This window comes from Limanda limanda, chromosome 19 (assembly GCF_963576545.1).
Source record: "Limanda limanda chromosome 19, fLimLim1.1, whole genome shotgun sequence".
NCBI lineage: Eukaryota > Metazoa > Chordata > Actinopteri > Pleuronectiformes > Pleuronectidae > Limanda > Limanda limanda.
Genome location: NC_083654.1, coordinates 15,741,974 through 15,762,983, shown reverse-complemented (window position 1 = coordinate 15,762,983; position 21,010 = coordinate 15,741,974). Strand labels below are relative to the sequence as shown.

The 21,010-nt window shown below is 43.1% G+C and overlaps 1 protein-coding gene across 1 annotated transcript; it reads left to right on the top strand.

Annotated features, from left to right (window-relative positions):
* The first annotated feature begins 466 nt into the window (after positions 1–466).
* kiaa0319l (KIAA0319-like ortholog) lies at positions 467–20,775 on the top strand. Its single transcript, XM_061093031.1, has 25 exons — positions 467–617; positions 2,048–2,611; positions 4,639–4,834; positions 5,596–5,707; positions 7,542–7,810; positions 8,005–8,091; positions 8,284–8,530; positions 9,566–9,664; positions 10,128–10,225; positions 10,337–10,424; positions 11,519–11,611; positions 11,691–11,823; positions 11,959–12,064; positions 12,168–12,290; positions 12,380–12,503; positions 13,523–13,655; positions 14,678–14,826; positions 14,922–15,073; positions 15,621–15,759; positions 16,165–16,324; positions 16,490–16,632; positions 16,790–16,912; positions 17,068–17,158; positions 17,298–17,389; positions 17,754–20,775. The coding sequence occupies exons 4-25, from the start codon at positions 5,611–5,613 to the stop codon at positions 17,948–17,950; spliced, it is 2,943 nt and encodes a 980-aa protein (XP_060949014.1). The 5' UTR covers positions 467–617; positions 2,048–2,611; positions 4,639–4,834; positions 5,596–5,610; the 3' UTR covers positions 17,951–20,775.
* Positions 20,776–21,010: the final 235 nt, after the last annotated feature.

The window sequence follows — 21,010 nt, the reverse complement described above, 5'->3', positions numbered from 1 at the left end:
CAAGCAGCCAATGAGAAGGCGCGGACAATGTCAGCGAGCCAATCACAGCGGGGATAGTTGGAAGGCGGAGGCGCCATTTTGGTTCGTCGGAGAAGCGACGTCACGTTAATATTTCGAGAACGGATGTGCTATATATATATATATTATTTAGTTAAAAAATATTGTTTCAAGTATAATTGAAATATGTATTGCATTCATATTAAAATTAAAAAAATAAATCTATTTAACTAAAGGAAGTATCTCAACAGTGACAGCAGGTGGAAGTAGCGGGATTAACTGGATGATTTAGGAGGTAACTGGGATTAAAAAAAGCATCTATGTGATATAATTTTCAACCTGGATTGAATATTTCATGTTTTATTTAAAAAAACTGTCATTGAGGTCAAACGTCTTCGCCTTATTTTGAAAACCCAGCCACCGGAAGTGTTGCTCATGCTTCATATTGGCTTGACAGCGGTGGCACAGAGGCATCAGCTGGTCGAGCGAAGCGGGACTCGAACCTGCGGCACACGGGACAACAGCAGCGACGACACGGCCACAGACCCGAGGGGCACCAGCCTCCTCCTCCTCCAGCACCTCCTCCACATCCACCTCCTCCTCCTGCTCCTCCTGCTCCGGTGAGTCCCCGGTTCTTCTTCTCGATAAATCTAATGGCTCCTGATGGATCCCAGCGTCCCGTGTGTGTACATGTGTGTGTTAGTGTGTGTGTTCATGTGTGTGTACATGTGTGTGTACATTTGTGTGTCCTTGTGTGTGTCCATGTGTGTGTACATGTGTGTGATCGTGCAGCTGCAGCCACCGGCCTGTGTTCACTGATCCGTCCTCGAGCAGGGAGATAAGAACCGTCCTGAGAGGAGAACACTGCCTGGCTGCTGCTGCTAAGATACATAATGTACGAATCCTCCATTTTGGCTCAAATATCTCTTGATATCATCCCACTGGAGATCACTCATGCAGCTCATTAGACTGAGAGACACTCATTTAACCTTCAGTCAATCAGTCAGTCAATCAATTAGTCAATCAATTAGTCAATCAATCAATCTAATAGACTGAGGCTTTAGTTGATCATATAAATTGATGCCACCATGGCTTCAACCTTATTTTGAGCATGAACTTTCCCTTTCATCTCTAATATGAACCCAGTACACACCCACCTCCCTTTCAATCTGAGACTTTAACAAGCTTATAGGTTCTTAAAGGGAAAGTTCACCCACAAATGAAAATTCACTCATGATCTTAGGAGTTCAAGTCCACTAAACACTTTAGGAGTTTCAGGGGTAAACAGCTTTGCAGCCAAATTCAATGCAATTGAAGTAAGTGGCGACCGATTCTACTAAATACTGTAAATGAGCTAGAGTCAGCTGTACAGGCTCATTTCATCTGTTCCATGTCCCTATAGCTGATTCTGACAAGGCAACCTGAAAAACCCTATCTTATATTATTATGAATATCAATGTCGTTATTCCTTTGCATTACATTCAAATCAAGTGTGCAACAAACCCTTAATATAAGACAGATCTCAAAAGAGAAAGTAAAGAAAATATGATCTGCTTTTAATTTCATTTCCGTTTTTCCTTTTACCATGCGTCAGACCAGAATGAAAACCACCATTTAGAAAGAAGTGAAAATAGAACAGTCAAAACCATGTGTGTGATCGTCAAGAAGTCAAGAGAAGGGATAAAAACATTCTTTGTTTATTCTATTAAGTGCATTTGATTTTCTATTCCTGAAATAAAAATACTGTGAATCAGAAAAAGTGATAAATATTAAAAAAGCTGATGATTCATCTGGTGAAAAATCAATAAACAGTAAAGGATGAATTGAATATGTTCTTCAGTCAGAGGTTGTTCTCAATTGTAAGGTTACCTGACTGTAAAATCTCTTATGAAATAACTATACACAGGGGATTATAGTATTGCCGTGATAGTTGTATTGTATCCATTGAAATTCAGTCCCAGGATTAGAGCTGTTGCTGCCGTGAAGGATGTTTCTGTTGTTGTCACAGCACAATGGGAGATTTATTTCTATTATTATTCATGTTTTGCAGAATTTCTCAAGGGGACTACTAGGAGAGAGAAGCTGATTTTCCCCGGAAAGAAGAACTCGTGGGCGTGAGACTCCACCAACGTGTCTGCTGAGAATCCAATACAACTACTGGATGCTGCAACTGAGAACGAGAGAGGAAGAGGAGGAAGAAACAGTCAAAGAGAGAAAAGGAGAGAGAGAACTTGTCCTCCCCAGAGTCAAGAGGGGGGGTGTTTGGTCACAGAGATCATTGTTCGGCAGAAGTTTCTCAAGGGAGAACCGGCCATTGAAAAGTCTGTAATGGCTGAGCCGTCGTCAGCCCAGGTGACCGAGTGCACCTGAACAGAACTCGTTTATTACTGCGACTTCAAGAAAGGACTGACTCCTAAGAATCCTCTGAATCCTCTGAATCCTCTTTGCCTGGATTTTTATTTTATTCTATTTTTGGTGGTTTTACCTGGAAGTGAGAAACGAGCACCTGAGAGCGTATGACTGTGATTTTTGGGACCGTCTGAGTCGAGCTGCTGAGGCTCAAGCATCCATGGGCTGGAATGCATATTCTCACATATGGAAGCAGACTTAACAGGTTTGTGTCAGCAGTTCTTATTTTGTGATTGATGCACTGACACAGTCACATGTTTTGTCTGATTTGTCTTGCTTCAGGATTCTCTCTGGTCTGTTTTTTGCAATACATTTCACTGTCTTTTAAGCTGGAGCTGTTTTTAGAACCCCTCAGAAAATGTCCTGACAATTTGGTCCAGATATTTGTTTTAAGCTTTGTCTTTCATATATGAAAACACAGCAGGCGCACGTTCACAACACAACAGGAAAACGTCTGCAGCGTCTTTGCAGAGCAGCAGGAGGCAAAACATGGCGTTTACATTCTCCTGTGGAAACCATGTGTTTTTGTTTACAGCACATCGATATCACTGTTCTTTCAAAACGGTATGTTTCTAAATCTAGAGCAGTTAAAGTTCACTTTCACAGTTGTTAGAGATATACAGTATTCCCAGCTTAGACAAAAACATGTTTTCATTAGACTACAGAAGTTATCAGCTGCAGTAAAGTTGTAATTCAGCAAAGGATTGTGTTACTTGTATATTGTAAATACTGACCCAGAGAGGTAGAGAACATGATTCCCGACTCTAAGCCCTGTTACCCCCATAGGAGTCGTTTATTATTCCTTTCTGCTGTCAGAGAGCTATGAGGGGGAACGATTTCTCTTATTTGGACCGACTCCAGCTTCTTCTCACCAAATAATCTTCAACAGTAACGTGTTCCTTCACTTGAAAAAGCAGAATTTACCTTTAATATCTCAAGACAACAGGTTCAGACGAGCAGAGGAACAACGATCTGTGTCTGACTCCTTTACATGTGACAAATTAATATCCGGTATCGTTTCTAATTACTACTAATTACTTTGAAATAAGAAACTTCCTCTTCACACTTCCTGCACAAAAGCAAATTGAGTCATAGGAAGTCGCCTCAGACACTGTGATACTTTCTACGCTGCTGTCACACTGGATAAAGGAGCTGTGGCGACATTTATATTGCATCAAAGATTCATGTTCACCCTGTGCATCCTACAGGCTGAACTTTATCCCACAGTGACTCGCATCAAGTGATTGAGGACGAGTGAGCGATGCATTAGTTTGATGAAACTGCTGCATATTGAGCGACTGCTGTGATTAATGCAGAGGAGAGAAATGTGTGCACAGGAGAGAGTTGCAAATATGTATTCTCCTGCACACAGCCGTCCTCCATGTGTGCTTTATGAACACACCTGCTGGGTATTAGGCTGCAAGGCTCCGAGGGCCAGACACATGACGATGAAGGACAGTTTTCACAATGTCTTCGTCGGTTAAGGCTGAGAATTTAAAACCCTGTGACTGAAGTATGTAAATTAACTTTAGCTTTATCTTATTTTTCTACTTGGCTTCCATTCAGCTTGAGCTGCTGGTGAAACGGAAGGTGTTCACAGGGCGTGAGTCATGTGAAGAGTCACTGTCAACAGGATACTGGCAGAAGTGCTTCATAATGAGAGACTTGTTGTATTTGTTATGTCATCAAACGAGGAACCTTCTCTTTTCTCTTCTCTCTGGCACTCAGAAAAAAAGGAGTGTTTGTATTCTGCACGTCTGGGAATTGGAAAAATCTCTTCTATAAATAGTATCTGAGTGGATGAAAATCTGTGTTTCATCTCGATCCTTTTGTAAAAGCGGCGATCTGCACATCGTGTCGTCGAAGTAAATACAGTTTAAGTAAAGTTCCTCTGCTCTGTTCTCCCAGGGGAGCATGAATGTTTGATGGGTTGATGGTTTTCTAAATTCCTCACACTTCTTCTCTGTGTAGCTGAACCACTGTTGACTGTCTGAAATCAAAATAGAGGTGGAGAGGAAAAACCTGAACGATTCATATCAAAATAAACTTTGCCCCATTGTTAGATAGAGTAACACAAGATGTCAGGTTCTACACCAAAATGCTGACACATAACACATCCGTCGGGTGAGGGTTAGCGCTCATGAAAACATAACCTCCTTGACCGGTGGGGTAATAACATGAGCAACATGTCAAGTAATGTTTCTCTCTTTGTCCGCCCCTCTCTCTCTCCAGGACTGTTTGAGCCTGTGACGGCCCTGGAGGCGGCCATGTTGGATCTGTTCCTCAGAGTGCCGGTGTCGACCCGCCTTCACCCGACGACTTGCAGCACCACGCTGCCAACCTAAGCCATCTCTCTCTCTCTCTCTCGCTCTCTCGCTCTCTCTCTCTTCCTGCATTCCTTTGCTTCCTCCGCCTGGTCAGGAGAAAGGTAAACGAAGTGGCGTGTTTTTAGTAGGCGTGCTTGATTGCTTTCTGAAGACTGTTTGAGTAAAGCAACTGTAGATCCTGTTGCTGAGGTGGAAGTCTCTAGACCACACTGGGGGGGGGTCAAACTTCCTGTGATGAAATAAAAGAATACTTAAAATCACTTATTTTGTTCACTTAAGTTTGACATCATTGGTTTTATTCCCTACTTTGCACAATTCTTTTTTAGTTTTGTAATCTTGCTTATTTTATTTTGCATTGATGGTCCATTTCTTTTAAATGAACATGAAACCTTTAAGTTAAAGTTTTCCACCTTAGTTTCCCTTCAACTACCTTGGAAAAGTTAGATGTTCATCTTTTTCCTCAGTGTCTAACACTGTTGCATATATCTGTCTCTTAATCGGCTCGTTCCAGCTCTGAATAGGAAATATACCTGATGTCTCAGTAACCCAATCCTAATCCTACCCTAATATCGCTTGATAGCATTATACCGTAGCAGTTAAGAAGGCTCCTCCATGATCCCAGCTTTGTTTGTTTAGAAAAGAGCCAAACAAAGGCAGCAGGATCACGCCCACAATGTGTGAATGTACTCAGCATGACTGCGTTTCGGAATTAAAGGTGGGGACGCCCGTCTGTCCTGCCAGGCCATCAGCCATCAAATTAATAAAGTGTTTGCTGGGTTTGACCGATGTTTGTCTGGAGTTTGCAGCGACTGACTCATCAGAGGAGGAAGTGCACTCAAGTCCTTCTGTTTGCTCTCTGCAGGTCCTTTGAAGGAACATGTCCTATGCACACGACCACACGCTGCTGACCTGGAGCTCACCTCACCTCACCCTCCTGCCGCTGACCTACCTCTGGCTCCTGGCTCCAGCCACAGGTAAAACAAACCATCCGCCAGCTTGAACTCAGCAGACAAACACACACTTGTTGACCGAGGACTGATAAAGAAACCCGTCTGTGTTATTTAATATCACCATCGCTCATCTGCACAGGACATTCACACACCTTTTGATTACTCAGGGTGGTTCTTCATCCGTCTTAGAATTTCGATTATGACGCTCGCATTGTTTTGGATTATTAGTCTGTATCTACTGTACCTCCAAACTGAGGCCGGCACACAAAGGATTGTTCACATCCCTATTGTGAGTGTGTGTGTTTGTGTGTGTCTGCTTTCAGATGCCCCTCCACTGTGTGGGCTACAATGTGAAACAGGACAATAAGGGCCTTGTGGGTTGACACTGTGTGTGTCCGTGCGTGTGTGTGTGTGTTGAGGGTTAGGGGACAGGAACAGTGGACAAGGGGTGGGATGACACCCCTTTCTCAAACAAACATTAGCGCCTCTGTGTGTTTTTGTGTGTGACAAGATCCGTGTTTTTCCTGCCTTGAGTTACATTGACACATCCCATAAAGTCACCCCTGGCTCTAGTGTTGCCATGGGAGCAACATTCACTGGTTTGGAAATATTTAGAGGTATTGGCATTTCTTGTGTTTACAGAACTCCAGGGTCAAAAGTTGTAATTTCCAAAGACGTGCAGATTAAACTTATGCACTAGCTGCTCCCCTGTTTTATTTATGAGGCCACTCAAGATCAAACAGGGCTGAAATCTTCAGGTTTATAAGTTTAACAAAGATTCTCGGGTCTGTCGGAGATTATCAACCTGATTTTGTTGATCTCATGCAAAACTACCAGCACTGTTTCGATGCACCTCTGTTGCTTTCATTAGCAGAATCTTAATAAGTACAGATGAATGTATTGTTTTAAATGGGTTACAGTATTTACAATTTAGAATTGGCACCTTGTTTATCTACGTGTAAAGTCTGCAAGACTGAACAAGTTCCAAATATTGGATTTATTAATGCACAGGGACTCGGCTTCACTTACTTTCATCCTGGGCTGTTACACTCAGTTTGTCATCTGCTGAGGACACTGACTTCAGTAATGGTGACAGCTAACCTGCCATTTTACACTCTGTGCTGTGTTATAAACGCAGCTGTTTTATTGTCCTTGGCTGCACAACAAAGGTCTCATCTGGAACATTGGATGGATTTAACTAGTTTGATATAAATAGGGATGGAATCAGAATGGTTTTATCATCCAAAGGTAACGATCTTAAAGAGGAAACACACACACGCTTAGCAGCTAAATGTCTCAGTTCACTGCACTGCTGATATGAGTGGGACAGTCTGGCTCAGCGGGTGGAGTTGTGTGCGTCCTGCTTACTGTGCTTTGGGTTTTAATCAGCATCTTGTTTTGTCAGGGAAAAGGCTCACTTCCTCTTTCAGCTGCTGACTTGGCTGACTGCTCAAACAGAGGCCGCATGTCGGCTTTTCTGAGAAACGTTCAGCCAGAGCCTAATCTGTTAAGTGTCACTGGTCAGGAGCTGGAATTCACTGTGGGTTTCACTTTGCCCTTTTGCCTGCAACGCTGCCAAGAGTAGACAACAATGCCCCTGATTGATATGAACAAGTGAGATCTTGCAAAGCGCTGCAGTAGCAGATCCAGGGTCTCTTTGATCAAACTACATGCATCACAAACATCTTTAGAATCTCTAAAAACTGTTCTAATCCCTTTCACCACCAACTTCCTTTTATTGTGATCTAAATGCAAAGAGATTAATCTCTTCTGAAATTTGAATTGTAGTTATGAGTACAGAACATCATCATCATTTTGATACTCCCCCCCCCCCTCCCTGGCTTCTGTCCTGCTCCAGGTGTGTCAGCAGATGTCTGCCGGGTGACCGGCGGCGTGCTGGGGATCCACTGGAGCAGCACCATCGGCCTGGGTTGGCATCCTCTAGCAACGGGCCGAGCCGGGGCGACGTGTTGGGAGTCCTGCTGCTTGAATCCGAGCTGCGACGCCGTGTGGAGCCTCGGCGGGCACTGTGTGCTCCTCAGCTGCTCCCAGAAGGGGGGCTGCCTCATCTCCTTCCTGCCCCAGCCCCACCAGGAGTCTCTTGGCTTCCTGCAGCTGATCGCCAAGGTATCGCTACGGATGTCTGTGATTTATTAATCGGACCATTTTGCTCATCAAATTGTTCTGAAAGAGAAAGAGAGCACTGGTACTGGGGCCTGGTAACGGCAGCATTTTTGATATTCATAGAAGAGAGATAAGTTAATATATTTGTATTCCATACAAGTATCTTTCTAAAATTGTTTGTTTTCTGTAACTTTAAGGGTCCCATCACAGCGAGACGTAGAAAGGCTCGCAATGCACCGCAAACAGGAAGCCACCCGCCGCACACAGGACACCTGAATGACACGGTAACGTCACAGAATGTTAATAGTGATCTTCGTCTTGTTGCTTTGAGCAGATGCTGTCAAAGCTTAAATCATCCTCACCCTCGTTCTTAGAATCACACTGATGTGTTTGATCAGATACAAGTTTGGTGGAAGGAGATTTGGCTCTTTCATCAATGTGATTTATAAACCTACAATTCTGAACTGTCTCTACAGGAAAGTCCCAACCTGGAAACAGATCATCCAACTCTTTCTGCACCCAGCACCATCCCCCTTCTTCAGAAGCCCCAAAAGAACCTCAGCCATTCAACCAATGGGAGTTCGGACTCCTCTGAGGTTCCATCACAAATCAGCTCGACGACACTGCACGACACTGTTGAGACTCCTCCGTCTTCCAATGGCAGTGATGTCACCTCACCCACAGCGACTGAAGCTGCCACCGTCACCACTACAACACAGGCTGGTAAGCAAATGTTAGAGATCGCCTATTTCAAGCAGATTCAGTAATTTGTCTTGTCTCCGTTTATTAATCATGAGCTAATATAAAGCGCTGTGGCTGTGCAGCCTTGACTTTCAGGTCAAAAACTTCCTTTACTGTCCCTTCTTGACAAAACAGAGTTGGACTTTGCCCACAGATTTTATGGCAGAGTGCGCAGATGTTATTTTTCCCAGATGAAAGCAGCAGTGTGAGTGTGAAGCCGAACGAGTGTGATCAATAGGAATGTGCTGAGGCCTGCCAGGCTTCTACAAACAGGAACGACTCGAATGATCACTTTCTCCTCCCCCTGGAGGACAATTCTTTCGCCACCGATCTGACCTTTACTGAAAAAATGGCAACAAGCTAAAACAATGCGTGTAACTTAATAGGAAATCTGTTGAGCAACAGATTCACCAGAATAAATAACGAGCTGAGCTGGTTTTAAGGCAAACAGAGGGTGTAGGCCTAGAAGGATCGTAGACTTTTAACAGTCAGTCTGTAAAACTAATTGTGTAGTTATATCCTGTGATTTGGATTTTATTCTTGGATAGTGGAATACAAAAAATCCATATTTTTCTTTTTATATCTTGCTTGTAATTCCCCTGTAACTCTATGGAATTGCAGCAGTGAGTGAATTAAAGCAACTCATTTTCAAACATGCAGCTTTATGGTTAACTATGAGGAAACAGAAACAAGCTGCAAGACACAGTCTCACCTCTCGAGCTGTTTCCTGTTTACATAACTTCTAGATATGGTGGAACATTAATGCTCAGTTGTATTCTTGTTTTTGTCCACCTGATAATCATAATTTCAGTGTCCAACCTCCTTTTAGCTCTGTTTTTGGTCTCCACCCGCTCCTGAGAAAAATATCTCTAGAGAAAAGATCCGTGATCCAAAGATGTGTTGATTACTGCCCCATTTTCCGAGCAGTTCCATTCTTTTGGTTGCCGTGCCAGCTTTGGCGGTCATCATGCTGTCATTTTGGCAGAGTGTCTGATCCTGTGTTGTCTTCCCCGGCAGTGAGGGAGCTGGTGGTGTCAGCGGGGGAGAGCGTGGAGGTGACGCTTCCCCGCAGCTCGGTCGAACTCAACGCCTTTGTGGTCCCAACATCACCAGAAGGTATGTGAATGTTTCTTCTTGCACGTTTTCTCATTAAAACTGATTCTTTTGGCAATCGCTGATGCATGCAGATCTAATTTTATAATCATTGTTGTTTTTGCCCTTCTGGTTTGTAAATGGTTAGAACGAAGTTTGACTCGTTATGTAGCTTAGGGGCAAATGTTTTGTCATATTTCAATGAGTAATGTAAGTCAACCTGCTTGACAGTTGTATCCCTGAGTCACCGTCAGAATGTCGCTTGTCGTACTAAACACCTGCCAGAGATATTTGTTTCAATCCAGACTGGAAAGAGATTATCCAGCTACCAGGAGAAATGCTTGTCATCATTCTGTTAATCCTTTGATCCGCTCCCTTGACGAGCTCCTACGATACCAGAATCTTTCATCCGGATATAATCCAGATTTTTGCATGAGCAGTTTTGTTTAATGTCCTGGTTGATTTGAATGTTGCTGCTTCTCTACAGGGACAGACTATACATTTGAATGGCGCCTGATTACACATCCCAAAGACTACAGCGGGGAGGTGGAAGGGAAGCACAGCAAGACGCTAAAGCTCAGCAAGGTACAGAACACAAATGCAGGTGGAGCTTCACTTCACACATCGGCAGAAGGTTTTACGTGTGCATGAAGGACACAGAAAGGTCACTCCCTCTTTGTGCTCTCCCTCTCTCAGCTGACCGTGGGCCTGTATGAGTTTGAGTTGACGGCGGACGGGGAGGGGGCTCACGGTGAAGGTTACGTCAATGTCACAGTCAAACCAGGTGAGGCCCAACATTCAGCATTGTATAAAAATTTCATGAGTATTCTAATGGCCCCGAAAGCCGTTCGTAGGAGTGATTTGTTAATGGGTTCCTTTTCAAAACGAATCAAGGTTACTGCAGACATGAAATAACCAAAACACAAAGAGGGAGCTTGGAGAGTGCATAGCTCTGTCAAAAAGAGACTCTGCCATGTTAGAGGAAGTGAAAGGAAAATACTGGATCTGCTCTTTATTCACATCTCCTGCAGTATTTAATGGGTTCTTCTCTGGCTCATAACCCACCTCTCTACAGATTAATGGAAATTGTTTGAGTAGTTTTTGCTGATGAAAACATAACGTCCTTGGCGTAGGTAATGTGGTTTTGATTGCCATAACTCATGAGTTCTCACAAAATTCCACATAAATATAATTTCATATCCAAGAAATTGAAGGACAACTTCATTGTGAAATTATGAAAAATCCTACAAAAACACATTTGCTGGCTGTTACTTAACTTCCTAACTTGTGGCCAGTGTCTAAGTATCATCTGACACTGCTCCAAAATAAATCAGATCGATCGCACCCTGGTGGCTGGTTGCAGTATAGGTCATAAACCCTGTGTCCCCCATGTTAGTGGATGGGACAAAGTACATGTTGAATACATTTAGCTTAAAGGTGGTTTCTGTCATTCTTAAGTTCTTATCACACTGATGAATTTTCACGTGTCCATGTTCCTGTGAGGTTCGGTTTTCATTAGTTATCAAATCAGTTTTATTTCTATATCAGAAAATGCACCTAATATATTTTATTAAATTCATTCAAACTGCAACTTGACCTTTTGGCAAAGAGACTCACAAACAAACATCACACACACTTGTTTGACTACAGGATATTTACTGAAAGGTTATACTTTATTGTTTCTGTGGTTTTGTCCCCCCACAGACGGCTGTGACTAATATTTGATGTGCTTATCCTTCCTGATGGATTAATCAGGAGTCAGTGAACAGTCAACGCCTCCTGTTATCTGAATAGACTCAGATCTTATTGCTGGGAGACAATGCTGCTTTCCACCCACAGTCACGATTATAAACTAATTTTGTGTTTTCCATCTGACAGAGCCGCGGATAAACAAGCCGCCTGTTGCCATAGTTTCCCCGAAGTTCCAGGAGATTTCCTTGCCGACCAGCTCTACGGTGATAGACGGCAGCCGTGAGTCTCCCACATCACACACAAAAACATATTTAACGCAAGCTGAAACATAATAACATCTATTTTTTCCTGTTTCCAGAGAGCACAGATGATGACAAGGTGGTTGCTTGGCTGTGGGAAGAGGTCAAAGGTCCCCTGAGGGAGGAGAAGGTCTCTGCCGACACCGCCATCCTCACCCTCACCAACCTGTTGCCTGGGAACTACACGTTCAGGTACAAGTGGACCTCACTTCTCTCAGACTCAAGTTAAAGTTACTTACACTCTGATTACAAGCAAATCAAATGTATGATATTGTAGAATTTCTATTTAGTGTTTATTTAATGTGTTGACTGGTGTTTTTCTCCCAGTTTGACCGTGACGGACTCGGACGGAGCCACAAACTCAACACAGGCCAACCTCTCTGTCCACAAAGCCAAGGACTACAGGCCCCAGGCCAATGCCGGCGCAAACCAGGTCAATAGTTATTTCCAATAATCATGGCTCAGTTCTTTAATGTACCTAAGTTGTTTCCTGCTCCCGGTGTCCAGAAGGTGATCTTTCCTCTTGCGTCATTCAGGCTCTCCAGTTGCCACGGAACTCCATCACTCTGTACGGCAACCAAAGCACAGACGACCATGATACCCTGTTGTATGAGTGGTCCCTCAGCCCGGAGAGCAAAGATAAAGTGGTGGAGATGCAGGTGAGACACTCGAGGACTGTGCCCATGATTTGAATTCACACCTGTCATCTTACAAGTGCATCGTACCTAATGGTGGCGTCTTTTTTCAGGGTGTGCGGACACCGATCCTGCAGCTGTCGGCGATGCAGGAGGGAGACTACACCTTCCAGCTGACCGTGACCGACTCATCCGGACAGCAGGCAACCGCCCAGGTCACGGTCATTGTGCAACCAGGTAAACGGCTGGGGGGGGAAAACCCTGTTAATACCGCCTCAGCAACTCTGTGAAATATATTAAGTTAATCAGCTACTGAGGACAGATTTATTTACCCCTTTCCTGCTTTAGAGTACTCAATCATTAACGCTGACTAAGTAAATTCCCAATAGTGCCAAGTTTTGTTTGCTCAGCTTTCTGTATTTGCGCATCATTTTAAACTGCGACTTTATTAACCGCCTTATCTCCATATTGTAAGAATCCACTTCCACAGGAGTGGATTTGCCCTGAGTTACACCTTGTTTGCTTTTCTCTCACTCACAGGCTTTATGCAAATACAGACATGAAGTGTGAGCAGCACACTGAGGGACAGTTATGATTTATGTTTTTAATGTTTGAAGCAGAAATTTATATTTAAAGTATTTTTAAACTCAGTGCTGATACGTTGATTAAACAACATTAACACAGACTCCCACATTTAGCTTTTCTATTTCTACAGCATCAGTTTTTGTTCCAAACAGAAATGGCGTCATGTTGATTTGCATATCAAGCAGCGAAGTGAGATCCAATCAGAAGTTAGAGGTGTTCACATGTGATCTGACCACCTGAGAAAGATGTCAATACCAGGTTTGAGCGACGCCCTCCCTGTTTGGGAGGCGATGGTGTGTGTGTACACAACCCGAAGAGTGTAGACTATTCACACTGGCAAGACAACTTCACAGTGTTTAAACAGGACCTGTGACGTTGACACACATCCACCTGTAAGGTCAGACTGGGTCCAACATGTGGGTAATACTATCTGAAAGAGAGCAGTTAGGGTACAATAGATATTTTAATAAATATGCTGATCTGAAGGTATAGTTTGATATATTTCCTGGATCTTACTGGTATGTGTTATTAATTAAGAAGATTGTTTTTGTGTCTCTCTTCCTCTTGCCTACTCTATCATGTTGTTATTTTCCAAAGCCATTCCACAGTGTAGATTTGTGTTGATTACTTTTTTTTCTTATCCCCGATCCTTTTATCACTTCACCCTCCAGAAAACAATAAACCACCCGTGGCAGATGCAGGACCAGAGAAGGAGCTGACGCTGCCGGTGGACAGAACCACACTGGACGGCAGTAAGAGCAGCGATGATCAGAAGATCGCCACCTACCACTGGGAACAAACCAGGTCTGTTAGACACAGGCATAGCCACACACACATTTCTAATTGCAATGAAGCCACTATCTATTTTTCAGAAAGGTTTAGTCTCCAGTTGATGCTGTTGCTTCAACATTCATTAGAAAGTGCACATCAGAGCTGAATGAATCAATGGAGAGCTCCTTTTTAAAACCTTCTCTTCAAATATATTGAAGTGGAATTCCAACGTACACCGCAGTAAGGATGGGGGGAAAAATCGATTCTGTTACAAATCGCGATTCTTGTGAATGACGATTTAAAATCGCCATGCTGCCTCCCAAATCGATTTAAAAAAAAATATATATATTTTTTTATTTTTCAAAAACATATTTATTGGTTTATACCGGGGGGATATATGGGGGGAGCAACATCACCCCAGAGCATGTTGACCAGCTCTTGTTTTTGCACAAGAATCTAAACATACCCAAGCACTAGCTTTGCATCGGCTACATGCAAACAACAATAGCCTACTTTTTGTTTATTTCAAAGTTTAGATTTTAAGTAAACTTTTATTCATTCTATTTAATTTACCTTTTATTTATTGTTTAAAAGAAGCCTAAGTGGCATACATTTCTTAATCTGTCAGTTTGTGTGTAGTTGACAGGGGTTATACAATAATAGGGCACATCTTATTTATTTTCTTTATTGGCTGCCCGGCAGTCATTAAGTTAATGTTAATATTTGAAATAAAACTTGTAAAGCTCTAAATGAATTTGACTGTGTTGTATTTGAAGGTATGATTCAACATTTTTCCATGGTCCAGTATTTAAAAAAAAAAAAAATAACCAAAAGAAATCCCAGGAAATCGTAATATCGACTCGCAATACTTACAGAATCGCAATACCCACAGAAATTGCAATACATATCGTATCGCCACCTTAGTATCGTGATAGTATCGTATCGGGAGGTCCCTGCCGATTCCCGTCCCTACACAGCAGACAGATCCAGGTCAATGTCTTTCCACAATTTCTTCTCTCTGACTCTCTCTTGCTCTGTTTCTGTGCGTCCATCAGTGGTCCTGATAATGTGAAGATTGAGAACGCAGGCGCAGCCGTTGCCACGATTACGGGCCTCGAGGTCGGCAAGTACGAGTTCACCCTGACGGTAACGGATGACAGGAAGCTGAAGAGCACCGACAAGGTCTCGGTTATCGTCAGAGAAGGTGAGGACATGCATGTGTGTGCGTGCGTGTCAGCATATTTTGACTTCAATGTTGAAAAGGTCGTTTCGCATCTTTCAACAATGTTTTCCCACCAGAACTGGACCAACCGCCGGTGGCTCACGTCCTGTCGAGTCCACCTGTCTCGCTGCCGGCCAGGACCGCCACTCTGGACGGATCTCACACAACAGACGACAAAGGCGGAGTCACTTTCCTATGGACGAGAGACGACAGCAGCCCTGCAGCAGGAGTGAGACACATATTCATCTCCTTAGATTCAATCAATCATCAATCAAATTTTATTTGTATAGCCCATATTCACAAATCACAATTCGTCTCATAGGGCTTTAACATGGTGTGACATCCTCTGTCCTAAACTCTCAGCAAGAGTAAGGAAAAACTACAAAAAAAAAACTGTTAAGTGGGTAAAAATATGTAGAAACCTCAGAGAGAGCCACATGTGAGGGATCCCTCTCCCAGGACGGACAGAAGTGCAATGGATGTCAAGTGTAGGAAAATATCATCAAGATTAAAGTTTTTTTAGCAGCATTGATAGGGTAAACATTTTGAAGGATCACTTCAATACGGTTTGTCAAGCAGTCCTGCTGCAATCATATAGTCTAGGGTCAGCATTCAGCTTTAACTAAATACTAGAAACCTGTGTTTTTGCTCTGATCTTGTTTATCTGTATCTGATCTTGTTAAATGGTAAATGGTCACTTGAGATTATTGAATTTGGATGTTTCCATTGTTTGAAAAATATAAGTTACAGGTTTTGTTTGATTTTCATTCCACCAGGACGTACTGAACAACTCTGACCACCAGGCGGTGCTGTTCCTGGGAAACCTGGTGGTTGGGAAGTACAGTTTCCATCTGTTAGTGACTGACAGCAAAGGACAGACCAGCACTGACAGGGGAACCTTGGAGGTCAAACCAGGTGAAGTGAACACACGTACATCAGACACACACTTCCTCAATGTGGGAAAACAACTGTTTGCTTCTCTGTCTCCAGGTAGATTTCTGCATCATCGCCTCATTGTTAAAAAGCAACAGCTTCTATTCCAAGTTTTATTGTATAGTAGAATTAACAAGCAAACATAAGAGAGGCTGATTTTGTCAGTCTTGACAGGTCAGTGTGTGACATACGGTGCTCAGACACACACTCAGCCAGAAGCTAATCCATCGCTTGGTGCTCTGGCCTCTTTCCCAGATCTCAGAGAGTCGGATGGATCCTGTTTTCCTCATTTCCTTGTTCCCTTTCCCTCCCTCTTCTCTTCTCCTCCACCCGTCCCACCTTTCTCCATTTGCTTTTCATTTTAAAATCTCTCTCTCTCTGTGTCAGACACGTGGGAGCGGGACCTGGTGGAGCTGGTGTTGGAGGTCTCGGTATCGCAGGTCTCCCACCGGCAGCGGGACATGCTGCTGCGGCAGGTTGGGGTTCTACTGGGCGTGCTCGACAGCGACATCATAGTGCGAGAGATCCGTGCGTATAATGAGCACAGGTGAGTCTTAATAATAATAATAGTAATATATAAATCTGTAATACATGTAGTAGTAAATTTGATATTATGTCCAAATTCTTTCTCTTTCCTCAACCTCACAGTAACAAGACACACAAATAAATCATGGAAATGGTTGGAATGATATTTTCTTATTTTCCTCCTCAGTACTCGTCTGGTCTTCCTGGTGTCAGGCGGTCCGGGGCGCCCCCCTCTGTCCGGTCACAGCGTTGCACTCGGCCTACGCAACAAACTGCGCAAACAGAAGAGCGACTTCCTCATTTACAAGGCTCGACGTGTGGACACAGTCAGTGAGTACCTGAGAAAAACAATTATATACAGGGGGACGCACAACAACAGGAAAGAGATGTAAATACTGGATGTGAATATAAAGTCGGGTATATGAATGTCAGTCAATTAAAGGTAGATTTATGTTTCATATCACTCTGTCACCTCCTTCCTCTGCAGTCTGCCAGCTGAACTGCTCCGGCCACGGCGAGTGTGACTCGTTCACCAGGCGATGTGTCTGTCACCCGTTCTGGATGGAGAACTTCATCAGAGCTCAGCTCGGAGACGCAGAGAGCAACTGTGGTGAGAGGACAAGAACCTTAAAGCAACATAGTTTGGTTTTCTCATGAATTAATATATAAGTGTATTTTTCCTTATGCTAATTTAGTTCTAGGATCAATGAGACATATTTGATCTGCTCATATGTTATTGTAATCTACTTATTGTTTTGCTTTCAGAGTGGAGCGTGCTCTATGTGACTATAGCATCTTTTATGATTTTGGTTGCCATGGCAACAATTGTCTGGGGGATAGTGTGTTGCTGCAAAAGGTGAGTTCAACTTATAATGTATATATATGTGTTTTGGGTAAAAAGACAGTAGCATTTTGAGATTGCACTCCACCTCTTTCTATCCCACCACGCCAACGGCTGATGGAATATATGTTCTGTGTTTTTTTCCCGCCGGAAGACGAAAGAGCAAAGTGCGCAGAAGTAAAAGTCGATACAAGATGCTGGAGGCGGACGAGCAGGACGGTCTGGAGCTTCAGCTGCAGAGAGTCGGTGAGAAACAAACACGACATCAACGCATGTTCCGAGCTGTGAATTACAGACGAGATCTCAAAAAGGTTATAGAAGCTTCCACCGACTGATCCACTGTTAACTTAAAGATACTATTTCTTATAAATATTATACTTTTTAAAGCTGCTAAACGATTGTTAAATTAAAAAAACTGGATCAGTTTTGATCCATGTGTTTTGACTGGCAAAATACACCTTGCATTTTTTGTTTCTCACATTTTAGAGACAAAATGATGCATCAATAGAATAATCAACAGATCATGTCAAAAAATTACAGCTCTAAAATGTTGTATTGTCATGAATCTTTTCTTCCTCCCTGTGTTCCTGCACCCCCACCCACCTCCCAGCCCGTATGAAGCCCGTCCCAGCCCCCACCTCTTCCGCCCTCATGCACTCGGACTCGGACCTGGACAGTGACGAGGGGCACGGAGGGGTCCCGTGGACGGACCAGGAGCGGGGGCACCTCCTGCGGCCCCAGAACGGCTCCCTGAGGAACGGCCAGGGGCCGGTCAGGGGCAAGAAGCAAAGAGAGGAGCTGCTATAGCAGGAGAGGAGGGGGGAGCTCACCGCGGCTCTCGTACATCCCTCCTCCACCCCTCTGTTCCTCACTCTTCCTCTGCTTCTTTTGTTGTTGTTCAACACAAAAACCTCACACCTCTCATCCATGAAGACGGACAGCGGGACACCTGGATTTAAAAAAAGGGAGAGAGGGAAAAACATGCTGGAAACGTGTTGTCCCACTGGCACGGAAAAAACACCATTATACTGGAATGTCCCTGATCACCACACTGATCCAACTTGGAGGGAAAGAACTAAAACGTTAAATGAGAATTCTGGGGAGACCACTGTGTTTTGTATAAAATATAACATAGACCCCTATTATTTAACACACAGAGACAAAAAGAATGTACTGTCACCCTCTGACTGAGGCACGCGTTAGTTAGAGGCCGCGGGAGAGAACACTAGCCTGAGTTACACTTGACTTCCTGGATTTGATAAAACACACAAAAATAAACACTGCTGTGATGACACGAGCACCAGCCACTTGACACTCTCACTCCTCGCCTCTTGTAGACGTGCATGTTCGCACACAACTTATTCGAGGTCGACCCGGTGCTACCAAACAGCGCCGTGTGAAAACCAACTGTCAACTCTGCTCTGGGGATTTTGTTTGAGAAAAACGCAACAGAACAGCTTCAGACAACAACAACAACAACAATTGTGCATGAGAAGTCAGATTGCAGTTGTGGTACAAAATGACCTTGGAATGACCGCCTGCATGTTTGTGTGGATTAGTTTGGCTGCTGTGGCAAAAGATGTGATCTTTAGCTCGGTTTTTTTTTTTTTATGTCGTGATGTCAGTTATGGCGGAAGCACCGTGCTTTTATTGTGAAGGTTTTCTCTGTGGATTAAATCCACACACACACACACTCACACACTGGATCACACAACTTTAATGAGTTTGCTCTCAGCGGGGGGGAAGATAACGAGGAGACAGACATGAAGTTCACAACAACGTCCCGACACTGTTTCCTCCTTCATCTCATGTAACGACTGCTTGAACCTTGAAGACCACTTTTATTTTATTTTATTTTTTAAACAAACAACCTTTACGCTGTGATTAAGTGTCCGTGCACTTTTGATTTCCTGTCAGGTTGCATCTTATTTTGTCTCGCTGGTTGATCTGTGATGGTTAAAGTTGGAACTTCAGCTGGAAACACAGGCCGATGCAGCTTTCAGTGTAGAAAACGCTGTATATCCTTGACTTTAAAGACCAAATGAGCTGATGTCGTTTCTCCAACCTGGATGCAGCTCGTGTCCAGAGGCAAACTCAGTGATTTGGTATGAACATGTTTGCTTTAGTGAACAGGATAGGACAAGCTTCAGCTGTTTCTGGAATTCCAGACTCCGCCAAGGCCCGACAGTCCTTAAATTCAACCAAGCTGCACCAACTTACAGAGACTCATGAATATCAGTACGATAAATACGATTGTTTTAATCGAGATCCATTCATTATTTCTAAGGAGATCAGGGGAAATGCAAAGAAAAAGCCCCTATTTTACAGCGTTGGAGAAAGTGAATAAAAACATTCCAGGAGACCTTTTGTCCAGATTTGCTCCAAAATTAGAGTTCTGTAATTTTGTTAACAAACAGACAAAAGGAAATGAAAACATTACTTCCTAGTCGGAGGTAATTATCATCCCTGAAGACCACGTTTATCTTTGCTTCTCTACTGGCACATTTTCACTAAATGTAACATGAGGATCACAAAAAAGACCATCTGTATAAGTGACACAACCGAGACTAAACAAATCACCACTAATCCTCCATTTGTTATAAAAATCGAGTTGTGTCCTCAAACGAAACCTGAAAACTGAGTTTAATCCTTGGGAAACAAATGATTTCTTCCCACAAACACGACAAAGATCAGGAGGTTAATCTGAGGGAGGTTTGCTTCTTCTCATGGGAGCTCATCGCTGTGGATACACCAGGACACAGTAGGAAGTCTGTAGTAACCGAGAAGAGAGAGAGAGAGAGAAGGAAAAACAACGGAGCAGTAATCAGAGAAGTTTCTGGGCTGAATGAAAACTTTAACCACGTTACTCCTCTTTACGAACGCCTCAGCGTGTGGTCGCTCTCGCGTGCAGAATGTGAAACTGATCCACGAGACACTTTTTCTTTGGTTGTTGAATGTGGAAAGGGTACGGTGTTAACTCTGTTTGGCTCCTACTCTGTGTGAAATAAGCAATCAGGTTTTCTTACTGTTCAGTCATTTCATGCTGATGTTACTTCTGCTGTTCATAGCATCAGACCAGCTCAGAGGTTTATTATTTAATATTTTGGCCTATTTTTGCCAGTTTCTGAGAGGCAAAGTAAAATCAAGTGAATCGAAATGCAAACACTGTAAATCTTCATCTTTTCACACGTTGAAGTAATTTTATATTTGAGCCATTTCTCTTTTCTTTCTTTTTTTGTTGCACATCTTTATTTTGGTGTCATTGCCAAGACTCGATGTTGATTCACTAATTTCTTGTTTAGGCCTTTACCTTTCACCAAAAGTTCGAATATATATATATATAAAATCAATTTAAGGATCCAAAATTCTGCATTTCTCATGTTACATGTGCGACATTTTCCCGTCACATTTGGAATTTGTCGACGTAAGTGAATTGACCTCGACTCTGATGGAGTCCACTGTGAAGGCAGACAGACAAACAGGTAGCAACTGTTAAATGAAGGGAATTTAATTTTAAAATGTTTCAGTGAAGTTATTCCTCTCTTTCTTTCGTTGTGCGTGTGACCAGACCTGATGCAACTGGATCATCTGTAAATTCCAATAAAAAATGTTTGTTCTTGCGTTTTCTCAGACATGTCGGCTTGTTTCTTGATATTTTCCACACCTCATTAACTGAATATCTTTTTATTTCCATTTCCTCCTCTTTCCCTGTTTGTCTCTATTTTCTTATGTGTTTTTTAACAAGATTACCCAAAAGTTGTTTATTTCCACAGCTGCATGATGCATTGTTTTTCACATCACATAAATGCAGCCCTCCCTCCTTCAAACTATCCCTCTAACACACACTCTTACTGCAGCGTCGCTGCA